The sequence below is a fragment of the Pleurodeles waltl genome, chromosome 3_1 (assembly GCF_031143425.1).
Source record: "Pleurodeles waltl isolate 20211129_DDA chromosome 3_1, aPleWal1.hap1.20221129, whole genome shotgun sequence".
Classification (NCBI taxonomy): Eukaryota; Metazoa; Chordata; class Amphibia; order Caudata; family Salamandridae; genus Pleurodeles; species Pleurodeles waltl.
The window spans coordinates 645,419,149-645,438,430 of NC_090440.1; the positions used below are offsets into that span (position 1 = coordinate 645,419,149).

Genomic DNA, 19,282 nt, shown 5'->3' on the forward strand with positions numbered 1-19,282 from the left:
TGTTTGGTGTTGTGTGTGAAGCATTCATTATAGAAGGTTATGACAAAGCAATTAGGCTTTGCTCTTTTATTGTGAACAGTGTTAGGTATTGATTGTGCATTGTTACTACACCTGTGCTAAAGGCTGTAGATAATGTTTGGTATTTAGGTTGTTGGTCCTCCTCTCTTAAAAATCCTATGATTAGAAGATTTGCACTTTGATAATCTCTGTATATCCTTTAGAATGGGTTGTGCATTGTTTTTCTTACTGTAATTCTGTTGCCTTGTGGGAAACATATGCCCAATACAATAGTTACTTATGGTAACAAGTCAATGATAAAGGCTATGGGCCAGATTGGATCACTGAGAAAAGATTTGACGCCTGATCTCCTAATTATGAAATGTTACGACAAAGGCAGTAGGCCTAGCCTATTTATTGTGAAAAAACATTTGGTAAAGCCAAAAGGCCTTTAACCCCTTGGGTGCTCGGTACGTAATGGTTACGTCCTGGGCAGCACCGCTCGGGTGCCCAGGACGTAACCGTTAGGTCCTGCTACCACTCCCCCCCGACTGCCAAACACACCCCTCCCCTGGGCAGGGATGGAAGGGGAATAGCTTCCCCTTCCACAACCACCCCTTTTACCTCCTTACCCTGTGACGTCTGATGACGTCAGCACGCAATCGAGGACTGACCTCATCAGAGGTCACCCCCACCGCATTGGAAGCTAAGCTTCCAGCGCGGATTGGAAAAGAAATGCAAAATAATTTCTCTTCCGATCACGTGGTGGGCGGGGCGAGAGTGTCATCAAAGGAAAGGAAAGGCCTTTCATTTCCTTTGATGTCTCTGTCAGAATTTCAGCAGTCCGATCGTGAAGCGATCGGGCTACAGAAATACCCACTAGACACCAGGGAGTTTGTTGTTTTTATATTTACAACGAAGGGGAGCGAAGCCTGGGGCAAGGGTCACTCCCCTGGGGGGCATTTTTTCTTAAGGCCACCACTAGACACCAGGGATTTCTTTGTGCACCAAATTCAAGCAAGGTTAACAACCTTTTAGGCAAGGGTCGCTCACCTGGGAGGCAAATTCATTTTACGCCTTTGGCCCATCTGCCCCCATGGGGGGCGAAAGCCCACCAGAGACTAGAGAAGATTTTTTCTTTTTTTTAAAAGAGGGTGGGGAAATGACCATACCCCCAACCCAAATAAATGGGGCCAAAGTTGTTCTGCCCACCAGTGGGCAGATGGGGCAATCACCCCCAATCCACTCCCCAGGGGGACAGAAAGCATAGTAGATGCCAGGGAATTAAAAATAATAAAAATAGTGGGGTGGTGCCTACCAACCAGTATAGGCATGGTTATGCCCCCAACCGAACTGAAGGGGGTAACAGTCTTTCAGCTCTGCCCTGCACATTAAAACATGTTATCCCACTGAAAGCAAGAGGACATTTGATTTTAATGGGTTTTGGTTTTACATTTGGGCCATGAGAGCTTGGCTAACTCTCAAAATCGTCCCACTTGAATGGTGAGGGCTGCACTTTTCAGACTTTAGGACGCTGCCATGTAGAAAAATTCACAAGACCTGGACACGTCTGAAAACTAAACATCTGGGTGAGTCTAGGGAGGTGTACCCGTACCATTTTCTTACCCACAATGGCCTGCAAACCTCCAACTTTGCTGGAAATCACACATTTTTCCTACATTTTTGTGAACCTTCCGGAAACTGCAGGAAGCCAAAAAATTCCTACTATCTAGCATTGTCGCATCTATACTGATAAAAATTCTGCCCCACTAGTCAGCCTAAAAATGTTTTTTTTCACACTGCCCTTTTGGACCCGCTTTGGTACCCCCTCAATTTTGAATTTTTTTGGCTCTTTCCTGTCACAGGCACTTGGCACACCTACACAAGTGAGGTGTCATTTTTACCGGGAGAGGGGAATGTCGGGTGGTAGGAATTTTGTCCTGGTGTGGTGATCCCACACATAAATGTGGGAAATTTTGTATTTTTTAGCTAAATTTGAGGTTTGCTGAGGATTTTGGGTAAGAAAACACTGGGGGATCCATGCAATTCACACTTCCCTGGACTCCCTCGGGTGTCTAGTTTTCAGAAATGTTTGGGTTTGGTAGGTTTCCCTATATGGCTGCTAAGCCCAGGACCAAAATCGCAGGTGACCCCCGCAAAAACAGGTAGTTTTATATTTGATAATTTTGATCTGTATTTCCTTTCGTGGGCACTAGGCCTACCACACAAGTGAGGTACCATTTTTATCAGGAGACCTGGAGGAACACTGGGTGGAAGAAGATTTGCAGCTCCTCTCAGATTCCAGAAATTTCGGTCACCGAAGTGTAAGGAAAAAGTGTTTCTTTGCCAACTTTTGAGGTTTGCAAAGGATTCTGGGTAACAGAACCTGGTAAGAGCCCCACAAGTCACCCCATCTTTGATTCCCCTAGGTGTCTAATTAAAAAAAAAAAAGGCACAGGCTTGGTAGGTTTACCTATCTGAGCTAGAGGCCAAAATCCACAGCTAGGCACTTTGCAAAAAACATCAGATTTCAATGTAAAAATGTGATATGTCCATGTTGCGTTTCCTGTCGCAGGCACTAGGCCTACCCACACAAGTGAGATAGCATTTTTATCGGGAGACTTGGGGGAACACAGACTAGAAGAACAAGTGCTATTGCCCCTTGTCTTTCTCAAAATGTTTTCTTCCAAATGTAAGACAGTGTGTAAAAAAATGTCTATTTGAGAAATGCACTGTAATTCACATGCTAATATGGGGACCCCGGAATTCAGAGATGTGCAAATAACCACTGCTTCTCAACACCTTATCTTGTGCCCATTGTGGAAATACAATGTTTTCCTTGATACTTATTTTTTACTCTTTATATTTCAGCAAATGAATTGCTGTATACCTGGCATAGAATGAAAAGCCATTGCAAGGTGCAGCTCATTTATTGTCTCTGGTTACCTGCGGTTCTTGATGAACCTACGAGCCCTATATATCGCCGCAACCAGAAGAGTCCAGCAGACGTAACAGTATATTGCTTTAAAAAATCTGACATCGCAGGAAAAAGTTACAGAGTAAAACGTAAGAGAAACATCGCTTTGTTTTCACCTCAATTTCGATTTCTTTTTATTTCAGGTGTAATTTTCTGTAGGAAAACCTTGTAGGATCTACACAAATGACCCCTTGGTGAATTCAGAATTTTGTCTACGTTTCAGAAATGTTTAGCTTTCCAGGATTCAGCATTGGTTTTACACCCATTTCTGTCACTAACTGGAAGGAGGCTAAAAGCACAAAATATAGTAAAAATGGGGTATGTCCCAGTAAAATGACAATACTGGGTTGAAAAATGTGGTTTTCTGATTTAAGTCTGCCTATTCCTAGAAGCTAGGTAGATTATGATTTTAGCACTGCAAAACGTTTGTTGATGCCATTTTCAGGGAAAAAACACAAGCCTTCTTCTGCAGCCCTTTTTTCCAATTTGTTTTTTAAAAAACTCAATTTTCGCTGTATTTTGGCTAATTTATTTGTCTCCTCCAGTGGTACCCACCAACTCTGGTTACCTCTAGAATCCCAAGGATGTTGGAAAAAAAGGACGCACCTGAGGATGAAAAGGCCTGGCAGCAAAGGGGTTAAGGGTGTCACATTTTGACTCCGGATTAAAGGTTTTAGACAGCTTGTTTGTTACATGGAACCTCACAGGGTACCTTGATAGGCAAGGTTTTTGGTGTTATGGCTGGTGTTCTTTTGAACTGTCTTGCATATTTGTGTTGTGTTTGTTTTTATTACAAATGGACAGCTTTGCGAATTGAAGAATGAGTCAGTTGATTGATAAATGGATCCAGTAGTGCAAAGATGAGTAACAAAGTGCATTATTGAGTGACTTATTGAGTGACTAAATTCAACAAGAACCACTTTCAGCTTTAAGCCATAATTGCCAATGTTTTTTTTTAAAGCTAAGCCTCTGCATACTATGCATGAAAACCTCCACAGAGTTCCCACTGGAGGGCATTTAGGGCCAGATGTAGCAATATCCAAATTTGCGATTCGGATGCAGAACAGTGTCTCAGACACCGTCTGCGAATCGCTATGGGGTCGCAAAGACCCACCTCATTAATATTAATGAGGTGGGTTGCATTTTGCGACCCCATAGCGATTCCCTGTAATCACAGGGATGGTGGCCTGCTGGAGACAGCAGACCTCCATGTCTGTGACTGCTTTTTTAAATAAAGCAGTTTTTTTTTGTATTGCAGCCCGTTTTCATTAAAGAAAAACGAGTTGCAATACAAAAATAAAATAACCAAACCGTGTGGTTTCGTTTTTTCAGAGCAGGCAGTGGTCCATTGGACCACTGCCTGCTCTGAAAAAACATTCTTGGTAACATTCACAAAGGGGAAGGGGTTCCATGCGGACCCCTTCCCTTTTGCGAATGGGTTACCACCAGTGTGACACTGGTGGTAACTGCGAATTGCTTTGCGACCGCTTTTGCGGTCACAAAGCAATTTAGCATTGCAGTACGAGTCGCAAATAGGAAGGGGACACCCCTTCCTATGTGCGAGTCGCATTCACATTTTGCGAGTCAGTACCGACTCGCAAAATGTGAATGTGCATCGCAATGAGCATTTTGCATGGTTCAAACTGCGATTTTCGCAGTTTGCACCATGCAAAATGCTTCCTACATCTGGCCCTTAGTCTCTCATGCTCGCTCACTCAATGCAATTGAAGATATGGTTTATGCTCCACTACTTTTCAAAGTTCTCCAGACACAAATTACCATTATTTCTACTTACCTCGACATTCGTATTTGTAACAGCAGTTACCCACGTCATAAACTTCAACTTGAACTTGTCCCTGAGGACAAGTAAAAACCACCGCTGACGGACACAAGACAGTCAGAATCACAGTGCTGTTAGTTTCGTCCAAAACGCATGTTGCATTTTTACAGATGATAGTATAGTTGAATAGAGGCTGTAAAATAGAATATGGATATTCAGTGATGAACAAATCTGAATCCGCTAGAACGAGCATGCAAGGCATTGAGAACACCCTATCCTAATTTAAATATAGCATGACAAAATAACAATAGGTGTACTACTATAGAAAAAAGACGAAGATGAGCTTTTGATAAGTACCAATTATGTTAAGAGCATTCCAAAAGAAACCTTCTGAAGCCCTCTGTAAGCAAAGAGAGATACTGCACATACACGTGTTAATGAGCCAGTGGAGACTTGATAAGCGGATTTCTCCGCATGGATGTGAAAGAAATTAACTTGAAGCTTGCCGGTGAATGAACACTGAGGAAGTGGTTACGGAATGTTCTGACAAGAGGAATTACTTTGGTTGAAGAAAGCAGTGAAGCACTAAAACTTCAATTTCCCTTTTATTTAAAAACTAAAGGCCTGATTTAGAGTTTGACAGATGGTGTTCCCACCCACCGTATTACGATGCCATTATAGCTATAGAAACCGCAATACGGCGGACAGGATATCTGTCAGGTTTGTAACGAAGTAACCTGTCAGCCAAAACTCTAAATTAGGGGTAGGTGGTACACTCTGCTTTGCCAGTGGAGCTCGAGGAATTTTGCCCACTCTGTGCTCTGCTTGGAGCACGGAGTTCGGCAAAAACTCTGCTGACCACTGCGTGGCCGAGTTTACGGCCCACTACTGAACATTATGAAGAAATTTGGTTATTTAAAACAATGATTAGCTCCTAGGAAGAATCCCCAGTAGTGCCACTCTATACTACTCTAATGTTGGTGATTTTCGCTTCCTTTTTTCCAACAATGACTCGTCATAGCATCGCAGTAGGATTGGCGCTTCCTGGGGAAACACAAAGTCACCTGTGACATGATTTGTGTTGAGGTAACAATAGCTGTCTTGTGAGAGCACTAGGGTTAAATTTGGAGCCCAGCATTTGTGCATCTAAGCTTGCAATGGCAGCAGAATCTACCTTGAGTGGTAATGCGCTGAGGTGCATGTCACTAACTGCAATGGGGAACAAAATTGACCCCAAACATAAACACCCAGAGAGATGACAATTCAGAGGACTCTTCCTTCAACTCCTCAGTACAGCGCAGCATCAAGGAGGATCACAATGGAATGCTCTTCAGCTGATCGGTCCCTCACCATCAGAACCCAGGACATCCAGCCAAATTGTAGAATAAAGGTAATAAAGGTAATTAAGCATTGTTTAGTGCAGCTCTACTGCTTTCACCTTCTTGTTGCAGATAACAGGAACTTCCATTGACCGCTTTTCTAAAAGCAACATTCTCACATAGAATAAAGGAAATCAACACAAGTAAAAACTTTTTTTTATCATTTTATACCATAAATGCACACCTGGGTACAAATTGTGGTACTAAACTGAGATCCCTATGATACCTCTGGGGTGGGGGTTACACTCAGTGCAGGAAGCTTTCATTAATTGGGCAGCTGTGAATCTTCTTGAGTCTCTCACGACCTGAACAGGGAATTTTATTTCAAGACCGGAGGCTCATATTATGCCTTCTTTTCTTGTTTTAATAAAACAGCAGCTAAGAAAATAGGTGTGTAACAATCAGAAAATACTTTTGCCTTGAACAAAATATACAGATGTTGTTAAATACTATGAACATGCGAGACAAAATATACAGTGCCGTCTAAGAGTGCCTTTAAGTATGTATGAATGCGTTTTGGCTATGATGGTAAGAGCTGTAAAAGAGATAAAAGAAGAGACTCTTGATTTGCTAAAGAGCTACTCATGATCCATGTCTTTTGGCTTTTACATTTCTGTTTGAAGTTACTGTGAATTGGAGTAGCTTATAGTAGAGTGGGATCATTAAAATAAATCCTCATGAGTCACAATGAATTGTGGCTAGCAACACTTATCTACAATTCTCTCCACTTACACTTTTTATTTTTACTGAGTACCAACTATGCATAACATGTTAATAAAATGTTAGTGAACAGAATTTGAGGGTGAATAAAACCTGTGTATTTTTTTAATGTACCCATGAATCTAAGTGGCTACCAATCAAATGAAAAAATATGTTTCAAGATGTCTTTTACAATATGTGCATTAGATTATATTCAAAAGTTACCTAATTCATTTGACATGAGAACTCAGGTGTGCATTAAGTTCCATTAGTGATATATTCTTGTATGAGGAAGAGAAGACTAGAGATAATGACCGTGCATGGGGGAAAAATGCTGAAAATCTTTCAAATCTCACTTTCAATGTGTTAAGATGGCCAATAATAAGGACGTCTGACTTCCACCAACAGATACCTTAGGCTGCACAGAATTAGGGGTACATACGTTTCATGCGCTCCGTATAGTTATGGATTTGCTGTCTATCAGCAAATGAACCGTGCACCACAGAGAGTGATTGTTAGACCTGATATGCCTTAGGGTGGTCACCCCTAACTTTTTGCCTGCCTCCCTCCACTTTTTGGACCCTGTTTTGCTGGCTTTTAGACTCTGCGCACTTTACCACTGCTAACCAGTGCTAAAGTGCATATGCTCTCTCCCTTTTTAAGCATGGTAACTTTGGATTGTACCTGATTGGACTATTTAATTTACTTATAAGTCCCTATTAATGTGCACTATATGTGCCTAGGGCCTGTAGATTAAATGCTACTAGTGGACCTGCAGCACTGGTTGTGCCACCCACTTAAGCAGCCCCCTTAACCTTGTCTCAGGCTTGCCATTGCAAGGCCTGTGTGTGCAGTTTCACTGCCACTTCGACTTGGCATTTAAAAGTACTTGCCAAGCCTAGAACTCCCCTTTTTCTACATATAAGTCACCCCTAATATGTGCCCTAGGTAACCCCTAGAGCAGGGTGCTGTGTAGGTAAAAGGCAGGACATGTACCTGTGTAGTTATATGACCTGGTAGTGTAAAACTCCTAAATTCGTTTTTACAGTACTCTGCGGCCTGCTCCCTTCATAGGCTAACATTGGGGCTGCCCTCATACATTGTTGAAGTGGCAGCTGCTGATCTGAAAGGAGCAGGAAGGTAATATTTAGTATGGCCAGAATGGTAATACAAAATCCTGCTGACTGGTGTCGATTTAATATTACTATTCTAGAAATGCCACTTTTAGAAAGTGAGCATTTCTTTGCACTTAAATCTTTCTGTGCCTTACAATCCACGTCTGGCTGGGCTTGGTTGACAGCTCCTTGTGCATTCACTCAGACACACCCCAAACACAGGGTACTCAGCCTCACTTGCATACATCTGCATTTTGAATGGGTCTTGCTGGGCTGGGAGAGTGGAGGGCCTGCTCTCAAACAAAGGACTGCCACACCCCCTATTGGGACCCTGGCAGACAGGATTGAACTGAAAGGGGACCTGGTGCACTTCTTAGCCACTCTTTGAAGTCTTACCCACTTCAAAGGCACATTTGGGTATAAAACAGGGCCTCTGCCCTACCTCATCAGACACTTGCTGGAGAAGAAACCTGAGCCAGAAACTACATCCTGCCAAGAAGAACTGCCTGGCTGCTCAAAGGACTCACCTGTCTGCTTTCTACAAAGGACTGCTGCCTTGCTGTTGGCCTGCTGCCTTGCTGAACTCTTGTCTGGCTGTGAAAGTGCTCTCCAAGGGCTTGGAAGAGCTTGCCTCCTGTTCCCTGAAGTCTCAGGACCAAAAAGACTTCTCTTTTTCACTTGGACGCTCCGTGCGCCCAAATTTTCGACGCACAGCTTGTTCCGCGGCGAGAAAAACGCCGCACACCGACGATTATCGACGCGACGCCTTCGGGACGACTGGAACTTTGACGCACGGCTTTACAAGGACAACGCCGCTCGACCTCCAGAGGAGAAATCGATGCAACGCCTGCCGTGAGATCGAAATTTCGATACGCAGCCCCGCAGAATGACGCGCAGCCGGAAAACAAGCAGGAAAATCCACGCACAGACCCGGGACATCTTGTAATCCCCGTGATCCACAGAAAGAGACTGTCCGCGTGCCGAAAAACGACGCACGACTTCCCCGCGTGGAAAATAACGACACAAGTCCGTGTGTGCTGGGGAGAAATCGACGCACACACCATTTTTCCACCTATCTCTTCTTCTGTGGGCCTCTGAGGAGATTTTCCACTCCAAACCAGGTACTTTGTGCTTGAAAGAGACTTTGTTTGCTTTTTAAAGACTTTTTAACACTTCATATCACTTTTCAGTGATATCTCTACAAATTCACATTGCAACTTTATTCGTTTTGACCTACAATTATACTGATAAATATTATATATTTTTCTAAACACTGTGTGGTGTATTTTTGTGGTGCTATATGGTGGTATTATATGATTTATTGCACAAATACTTTACACATTGCCTTCTAAGTTAAGCCTGACTGCTCGTGCCAAGCTACCAGAGGGTGGGCACATGCTAATTTTGGATTGTGTGTGACTTACCCTGACTAGAGTGAGGGTTCTTGCTTGGACAGAGGGTAACCTGACTGCCAACCAAAAACCCCATTTCTAACATTGGTGATCAGCGATGAGGATAGGACTTGTATTTGTGCAGGGACATACAGTAGCTAAGTATTTCACTACCTACCCACAGTTGAAGGTCAACTTGATTTTTATCTCTTTTTGCAAATTCGTTTTTCCTGACAATTTTCAAAAACTAAATCCTCACTCAACATGTCTCTGACCGGGTCTCAAATAGGAGACTTTGACCTAGTCCTGTTGGATACATATACGGTCAAACAGCTAAGAGGGTTCTGCAGGGCAATGAGGGTACCCACTCAAGGGGCCAAGGAGGACTTTCAAGTGGCGCTGAGGGCCTGGGCAGAAGCCCATTTAGAAGAGGATGATGAAGAAGAGGAGCCAGAAAATGGCCCCTCAGAGGATTTGTTGCGATCTGTGGATGATGTTACCACTGCAATTGTGCCCCCTTCCAGACCAGGGAGCAGTGTCTCTGTGCAAAGCCTGACTGCAGAGGAAAGGAGAGAGGAAAGGGAGTTCCAATTGAAAATGGCAAAACTGAAAATTGAGGCTCAACAAGAGGAAAGAAGGGCAGAGAGAGAACCCAAGCAAGCTGAGGCTGAAAGAGCAGCCAAACAGATTCAAGATGAAGCTGAAAGGGCAGCGAAACAGATGGAAGCTGAAAGAGCTTTGGCTGAAAATAAACTATTATTGGCTCATGAACTGAGTCTCAAGGAGCTGGAGCTCAAGGCAAGACAGTCTGAATCCAGCAATAATGGTGGGAGCATACAGACAGGACCTGCTGGAGAAAAGAAGGTTCGTATACCCAAAAATGTGGTGCCCAGTTTTGTGGTGGGAGATGACATAGATAAATGGTTAGCTGCTTATTAAGTTGCACTAAGGGCTCATGAGGTTCCTGAAGGGCAATGGGGGGTAGCTATGTGGGGTTATGTGCCGCCATTGGGGAGGGACACACTTCTCACATTGGATCAACCTGATCAAAACACATACCCACTTCAGGAAGCCACTTTACTTGCCAAGTTTGGGCGGACCCCTGAGGGATACCGTGAGAGGTTCAGGGACAGCACCAAACAAACCACACAAACATGGGTAGATTTCTTTGACTTTTCCAGTAAGGCACTGAATGGATGGGTGCGGGGAAACAAAGTAGATAATTATAAAGGGCTATATGACTTGATTCTGAGAGAGCATATACTCAATGTTACCTATACAGAGTTGCGCCAGCACTTGGTAGATAGTAAGCTGACTGATCCCAGGAAGCTTGCTGAGGAGGCGGACATCTGGGTTAGCACCAGAGTGTCCAAAATGGTACCTGGGGGGGACTCCCACAAAGGTGGTCAGGGTTCCCAACAGAAGAAAGAGGGGGAGATAAACTTACAGATAAGGAACTCTTAAAAGGCCCCCAAAAGAATTCCCAGGGAGGGGGTGGCAACCATTCCTTCTCCTGATTTGGGAAAAAGCCAGGGACATATGATAGGTCAGGGAAATCCAACCCCAAATGTATGGAGTATAACCAGTATGGTCACTATAAAGGCAACCTCCAGTGCTCCAAAAGGGCACCGTCCACTACCGGACAGACACCTGGGTTGACTAGTGTAGCGCTTGGGGGGGAGATGGACCCAAATAGCTTTGGGGAGCAGGTAGAGATTTCCTTAGTGTCCCTGGGAGAAAGAGAAATGGTGGCCAAAGCCCACATGCCCCGAAATACTTCCAAGTACAGGCAGTGGGTCACCATTAATGGGCAGAAGGTGGAGGCTCTGTGTGACACAGGAGCCAGTATGACTACTATCCAGAGTCAGCTGGTGTCAACAGAGCAGATAGTCCCTAATACATTCCACCAGGTCATAGTCGCTGACAATCGTGAGAGTCACCTACCGGTGGCTCTGGTTCCCTTTGAGTGGGGGGGGGGTTTCTGGTACTCTGAAAGTAGTTGTGAGTCCTGCCATGCCTGTAGATTGTCTGTTAGGCAATGATCTTGAGCACACTGCTTGGAAAGAAGTAGAGCTCAGATCTCACCTGGAGATGTTAGGGTTACCTGAGTGGGTCTGCATGACCACAAGGTCCATGGCTGCCCGGGAAGGGAGTTAAGGGTGTCTGGAGCATGGAAAAATGGCCCAGACAGCCCCCAAAGAGGGGGGCCAGGGGCGCAGGAAACCCAGCTCCAATGTTCCCACGGTGGTAGACGAGGTCCCTGAGGAAGAGGAGGCCCCTGAGCCAACCGGGGAGGACATAGCTGCCCTGGGTAACCTACCTGAACTTGCTGGCTGGCAAGTAGAGGGGGGCCAACCAGGGAAGTATTCTGCAAGGCACAGAGAGAATGCCTCACCCTTGAGGGTCTGAGGAAGCAGGCCACAGACCACGCAGCAGGTGACACCTCTGGCGCTCACCATATTTACTGGGAGAATTATCTCCTTTACAGTGAGCGTAGGATTCCAGGTCCTGGGGCACACCGTGTGCTGGTGGTCCCCCATTGTTACCGGAAATTCCTACTAAGCCTGGCTCATGACATTCCCCTAGCAGGACACCTGGGCCAAGACAAGACCTTTGACAGGCTTAACACCCACTTTCATTGGCCCAGAATGAGGAAAGCCTCAGATAACTTCTGCAGAGCTTGCCCCACCTGCCAGGCTAGTGGGAAGGCAGGGAAACGGCTTAAGCTCCCCTGCTCCCACTCCCAGTCGTTGGCACCCCCTTTGAAAGGGTGGGCATCGACATTGTTGGTCCCTTGGACCCCAAAACTGCCTTGGGCAACAGGTTTATCCTGGTTTTGGTGGACCATGCCACCTGCTATCCAGAGGCAATCCCTCTGAGAACCGTGACTGCAAAGGTGGTGACCAGAGCCCTGTTGGGAATATTTACCTGTGTGGGATTCCCTAAGGAGGTCGTGTCTGACAGGGGCACAAACTTCATGTCTGCATAAATGAAGACCCTGTGGGATGAGTGTGGGGTGACCTACCGGTTTACCACCCCTTATCATCCTCAAACCAATGGGCTTGTTGAGAGATTCAACCAGACCCTGAAAGGCATGATTGGTGGCCTGACTGAGGCCATGAGGCGTAAGTGGGACGTCCTCTTACCCTGCCTGTTGTTTGCTTATAGAGAGGTGCCCTAGAAAGGGGTGGGGTTCAGCCCCTTTCAGCTTCTCTATGGTCACCCTGTCAGGGGACCCCTAAGCATTGTTAAGGAGGGCTGGGAGAGAGCTCCCCAGGCCCCTCCCCAGGATGTGGTCAGCTACCTGCTGGCCCTCCGTAAACAAACCCAACGCTTCTGGAAGCAGGCCCAGAGTAACTTCGAGGCCAGTCAAGAGGTGATGAAGGAGTGGTACGACCAGAAGGCCACTCTAGTTGAGTTCTCACCTGGAGACAAAGTTTGGGTGATGGAGCCAGTAGAGCCCAGGGCTCTCCAGGACCGCTGGACTGGCCCCTTTGAGATCAAGGAGCGCAAAGGGGAGGCCACTTACCTAGTGGACCTCAAGACCCCTAGGCAACCCCTAAGGGTCCTCCATCACAACCGGCTCAAACCTCACTTTGAGAGGTCTGAGGTCAGTATGCTCCTAGTCACCGATGAGAGCATGGAAGAGGAGAGTGAACCTCTCCCCGACCTCCTCGCTGTCAAAGAAGGGGATGGGTCAGTAGGTGGTGTCATTCTCTCTGACTCCCTGACTCCAACCCAGAGAGGGGACTGCTATGAGCTGTTAGAGCAGTTCTCCCCCCTGTTCTCCCTTACACCTGGACTAACCCACCTCTGTGTGCATGACATTGACACAGGTGACAGTGCCCCTGTAAAGAACAAAATTTACAGGTTGTCAGATAAGGCGAAGGCCAGCATCAAGGAGGAGGTCTCCAAGATGTTGACTTTGGGGGTTATTGAGACATCCAGTAGTCCCTGGGCCAGCCCTGTGGTATTGGTTCCCAAGGCTACTGCCCCAGTTGCGAAACCAGAACTCCGGTTCTGTGTGGACTACCGGGGTCTCAATTCAGTCACCCGGACTGATGCTCAACCCATCCCCCGAGCTGATGAGCTCGTTGACAGGCTAGGCGCTGCCAAGTTCCTGAGTACGTTCGACCTTACTTCCGGGTACTGGCAGATTGGCCTGACTGAGGGGGCTAAAGAAAGATCTGCTTTTTCCACCCCTGATGGCCATTACCAATTCCGGTTGGTTAACGGGGTCCTAGCTGGTAAAGATGCCTTCTGTGCAGCTTACCTAGACGACATAGCTGTCTACAGTTCCAGCTGGGAGGAACACCTGCTCCACCTCAAGGAGGTGCTTCAGGCCCTGCAACAGGCAGGCCTGACCATCAAGGCTAGTAAGTGCCAGATTGGGCAGGGTTCCGTGGTGTACTTGGGACACCTAGTAGGTGGTGGAAGGATGCAGCCGCTCCTGGCCAAGATTGAAACTATCAAGGCCTGGCAAACACCTAGAACACAGACTGAGGTGAGAGCCTTTTTGGGCCTCACTGGATACTACCACAGGTTCGTCAAGGGCTATGGTACCATTGTGTCCCCCTTGATAGAACTCACTTCTAAGAAACAACCTAGGTTGGTGAATTGGACAGAGGCCTGTCAGAAAGCCTTTGATTCTCTGAAGGAAGCCATGTGCATGGCCCCGTGCTCAAGGGCCCTGATTACTCCCAGGAATTTATTGTTCAGACAGACGCTTCAGAGCATGGCATAGGGGCTGTTCTAGCACAGCTGAATGAGGAGAGCGCAGACCAACCAGTAGTCTTTATTAGCAGAAGACTATTACCCCGGGAACAAAGGTGGAGTGCTATTGAGAGAGAAGCATTTGCTGTGGTCTGGGCACTGAAGAAGCTAAGACCCTACCTGTTTGGGACTCACTTCCGGGTTCAGACAGACCACAGGCCCCTCAGATGGCTCATGCAGATGAGGGGTGAGAATCCAAAACTCTTAAGGTGGTCCATTTCCCGACAGGGGATGGACTTTACGGTGGAGCATCGCCCAGGGGTTGACTACACCAATGCTGATGGTCTCTCCAGATACTTCCGCCTTAGCGATGAGAGCTCCCAGGAGGTCGGGTAGCTCTCCCCACTTTCAGCTGGGGGGGACACATGTTAGACCTGATATGCCTTAGGTTGGTCACCCCTAACTTTTTGCCTGCCTCCCTCCACTTTTTGGACCCTGTTTTGCTGGCTTTTAGACTCTGCGCACTTTACCACTACTAACCAGTGCTAAAGTGCATATGCTCTCTCCCTTTTTAAACATGGTCACTTTGGATCATACCTGATTGGACTATGTAATTTACTTATAAGTCCCTAGTAATGTGCACTATATGTGCCTAGGGCCTGTAGATTAAATGCTACTAGTGGACCTGCAGCACTGGTTGTGCCACCCACTTAAGTAGCCCCCTTAACCTTGTCTCAGGCTTGCCATTGCAAGGCCTGTGTGTGCAGTTTCACTGCCACTTCGACTTGCCATTTAAAAGTACTTGCCAAGCCTAGAACTCCCCTTTTTCTACATATAAGTCACCCCTAATGTGTGCCCTAGGTAACCCCTAGAGCAGGGTGCTGTGTAGGTAAAAGGCAGGACATGTACCTGTGTAGTTATATGTCCTGGCAGTGTAAAACTCCTACATTTGTTTTTACAGTACTGTGAGGCCTGCTCCCTTCATAGGCTAACATTGGGGCTGCCCTCATACATTGTTGAAGTGGCAGCTGCTGATCTGAAAGGAGCAGGAAGGTCATATTTAGTATGGCCAGAATGGCCAATACAAAATCCTGCTGACTGGTGAAGTCGGATTTAATATTACTATTCTAGAAATGCCACTTTTAGAAAGTGAGCATTTCTTTGAACTTAAATCTTTCTGTGCCTTACAATCCACGTCTGGCTGGGCTTGGTTGACAGCTCCTTGTGCATTCACTCAGACACACCCCAAATACAGGGTACTCAGCCTCACTTGCATACATCTGCATTTTGAATGGGTCTTCCTGGGCTGGGAGGGTGGAGGGCCTGCTCTCACACAAAAGACTGCCACACCCCCTACTGGCACCCTGGCAGACAGGATTGAACTGAAAGGGGACCTGGTGCACTTCTTAGCCACTCTTTGAAGTCTCCCCCACTTCAAAGGCACATTTGGGTATAAAACAGGGCCTCTGCACTACCTCATCAGACACTTGCTGGAGAAGAAACCTGAACCAGAAACTACATCCTGCCAAGAAGAACTGCCTGGCTGCTCAAAGGACTCACCTGTCTGATTTCTACAAAGGACTGCTGCCTTGCTGTTGGCCTGCTGCCTTGCTGAACTCTTGTCTGGCTGTGAAAGTGCTCTCCAAGGGCTTGGATAGAGCTTGCCTCCTGTTCCCTGAAGTCTCAGGACCAAAAAGACTTCTCTTTTTCACTTGGACGCTCCGTGCGCCTAAATTTTCGACGCACAGCTTGTTCCGCGGCGAGAAAAACGCCGCACACCGACGCTGATCGACGCGACGCCTTCGGGACGACCGGAACTTCGACGCACGGCTTCGCAAGGACAACGCCGCCCGACCTCCAGAGGAGAAATCGACGCAACGCCTGCCGTGAGATTGAAATTTCGATGCGCAGCCCCGCAGAACGACGCACAGCCAGAAAACAAGCAGGAAAATCCACGCACAGACCCGGGACATCTGGTAATCCCCACGATCCACAGAAAGAGACTGTCCACGCGCCGGAAAATGACACACGACTTCCCCGCGTGGAAAATAATGACGCAAGTCTGTGTGTGCTGGGGAGAAATCGACGCACACACCATTTTTCCACATATATCTTCTTCTGTGGCGCTCTGAGGAGATTTTCCACTCCAAACCAGGTACTTTGTGCTTGAAAGAGACTTTGTTTGCTTTTTAAAGACTTAAGACACTTCATATCACTTTTCAGTGATATCTCTACAAATTCACATTGCAACTTAATTCGTTTTGACCTACAATTATCCTGATAAATATTATATATTTTTCTAAACACTGTGTGGTGTATTTGTGTGGTGCTATATGGTGGTATTGTATGATTTATTGCACAAATACTTTACACATTGCCTTCTAAGTTAAGCCTGACTGCTCGTGACAAGCTACCAGAGGGTGGGCACAGGCTAATTTTGGATTGTGTGTGACTTATCCTGACTAGAGTGAGGGTTCTTGCTTGGACAGAGGGTAACCTGACTGCCAACCAAAAACCCCATTTCTAACAGTGATTCAGCCACAATTCAGTGATTTGCTCTAATATTACATATGATTAAAATACCATCAGAGCAACATTTTGATTCTTAGTGTAAGACTTTTCATCCTTGCTGTGGTCTCCCTCAACTTTTTGCCTCTGTTTCCCAGGTTGTTGACGTGTGCTGGACTCTGTTTTCGCTGTTTTTGTTACTCTGGGCACTTTACCACTGCTAACCAGTGCTGAACTGCAAGTGCTCCTATACAAAATGTGTATGTAATTGGTTCATCCATGATTGGCATATTTGCTTTACTGGTAAGTCCCTACTACAGAGGTGCCCAGATCCTGTATATCAAATGCCACTAGTGGGCCTGCAGCACTGGTTATGCCACCCACATTAGTAGCTCTGTAAACATGGCTCAGACCTGCCATTGCAGTGTCTGTGTATGCAGTTTTAAACTGTAAATTTGACTTGGCAAGTGTACCCACTTGCCAGGCCTAAACCTTCCCTTTTCTTACATGTAAGGCACCCCTAAGGTAGGCCCTAGGTAACCTCAAGGGCAGAGTGCAGTGTATGGTTAAGGTAGGACATATAGTAAAGTGTTTAATATGTCCTGACAGTGAAATACTGCTAAATTTGTTTTTCACTGTTGCAAGGCCTGGTGCTCTCATAGGTTAACATGGTGGCTACCTTGAAAAATGATTAAAGTGTAGATTCCCTTTGGGAGCGGATAGACATGTAGAGTTTGTGATCTCTGAGCTCACAGTTTAAAAATACATCTTTTAGTAAAGTTGATTTTAAGATTTTGTTTTTGAAAATGGCACTTTTGGAAAGTGAGCATTTTCTTGCCTAAATCATTTCTGTGACTCTGCCTGGTTGTGGATTCCCTGTCTGGGTCAGTTTGACAGTTGGGCTGGTTGCTCCTCTTACTAGACAGTGACACAAAGGGAGCTGGGGTGTAGCCTGCCTATCCTGATGAGCCATCTGTGCTAGGAAGGAGGGGAGGAGTGGTCACTCACACCTGAAAGGGCTGTGCCTGCCCTCACACAATGCAGTCTCCAACCCCATGGTGTGTGTCTGGGGTCAGGCCTGGCTTGAATTAGAGCTTGCCTCCTGTTGTTTGAAGTCTCAGGGACAGCAAAGGCTTCTCTCTGCCAGCACCTGAAGCCTCTGCTGAGACTCCTACTATGCCCAGTGTTGCTCATCCAGTTTCTGGGACCCTGAAATGAGAAGCTGACAGACCAAGAGTGGGAAATCCACGCACGACCGCTGTGCAAGGAAAAGGTCATCGCAACTCTGACCCGTGGCTGAAAAATCTACGCGCCGCCAGCTTCAGGGCTGAAAATCGACGCTCGCCTGCAGGTCGATTGAAAGATCGACGTAAGCGGCTGGAGAAACGATGCATAGCATCGCTGCCGGAGGCTGGTGAGATCGCGACCCAAGCTGCTTGCTTTTCGGATCATCGTGCGGCAGGATTTCTGACGCAAACATCACTGGGCATGTAAAAACGACGCAAGGCCTGCCTGGACCCTAGAGTACGGTTTGAATCGTCTCATCGCTCTCCTGGGAAGCGAAGAAAGACACACGCCGACTTGACTGAAGGAGAAATGATGCACTGTCTCGCTCGTGAGTGATATCGACACATCGCAAGCCTTGTTTGATGCACACTCAACCGTGGGGGGTTATTTTTGATGCACCCAGGTACAGTTCCATGCTAACTGCGTTAGCGTTGTGTTTAAAATTACATGAAGACTGTTTTGGGTTTTTAATTGATAACTTGTCTTGTGTATTGAGGATTTTTGTCATTTTGGTCTTGTTTTGTTTAGATAAATATTTTCTTTTTTTCTAAACCTGTGTTGTGTCATTTTGTAGTGTTTTCATTAAGTTACTGTGTGTGTTGGTACACATACTTTACAGCTAGCACTCTGAAGTTAAGCCTGCCTGCTCATGCCAAGCTACCAAGGGGGTGAGTGGGGTTTAGCTGAGGATGATTCTCCTTTACCCTGACTAGAGTGAGGGTCCTTGCTTGGACAGGGGGTAACCTGACTCCCAACCAAAGATCCCATTTATAACACTTAGCATTCTGGCATTTGTGTTTGCCTATTTGAGAAAATATAAACAAATACCAATCAAATCTGATTAAACATTCTCCACATTATTCATTTTATCTTCAAGTTGCAATGAATTATTGAGTAGAAATTATACCAATATGTTAGACCTGTCAGCCTTAAGGTGGTCCTCCCCCAAGCTTTGCCTGCTTGCCTCCATTTTGTCTGGATTTTTGCTCTGTTGGATTTAGGACTCTGTGCAATTTACCACTGCTAGCCAGTGCTAACATGCTTGTGCTTACTCCCCTAAACATGTGCTGATTGTGTATTTTAGTTCTTTCTAGAGTGGTATACTATATACCTGTGGCCTATAAATTAAATGCTACTCATTGTGCTACAACTTAAGTAGCGCTTTAAAACATGTCACGGGCCTATCCTTGCAGCCCAAAGAAAGTGTCTCACTGCCATGTCAACTTGACATTTAAAACTCCTTTGCCAAGCCTTAAACCCCCCATTTTTACATATAAATCCCACCTAAGATAGTGCTGTGTAATCAAAAGGTAGGACACGTACTTTTTCATGCCCTAGTAGTAAAATACTCTCACATTTATTTTTTCACTGCTATGAGGCCTACCCCTCCTTAAGATAACATTGGGGATTGGAATTCCTAAACAGGAGGTGTTAGG

The 19,282-nt window shown here is 46.1% G+C and overlaps 1 protein-coding gene across 1 annotated transcript in view; it reads right to left on the reverse strand.

The window, feature by feature from the left end:
- LOC138284408 (intestinal mucin-like protein) overlaps positions 1 to 19,282 on the reverse strand; it is a 362,338-nt gene that overhangs the window by 321,831 nt on the left and 21,225 nt on the right. The window contains exon 3 of the mRNA XM_069223145.1: positions 4,770 to 4,947. Within this exon, the coding sequence (XP_069079246.1) occupies positions 4,770 to 4,947 (178 nt within the window). The remainder of the gene's footprint in view (positions 1 to 4,769; positions 4,948 to 19,282) is intronic.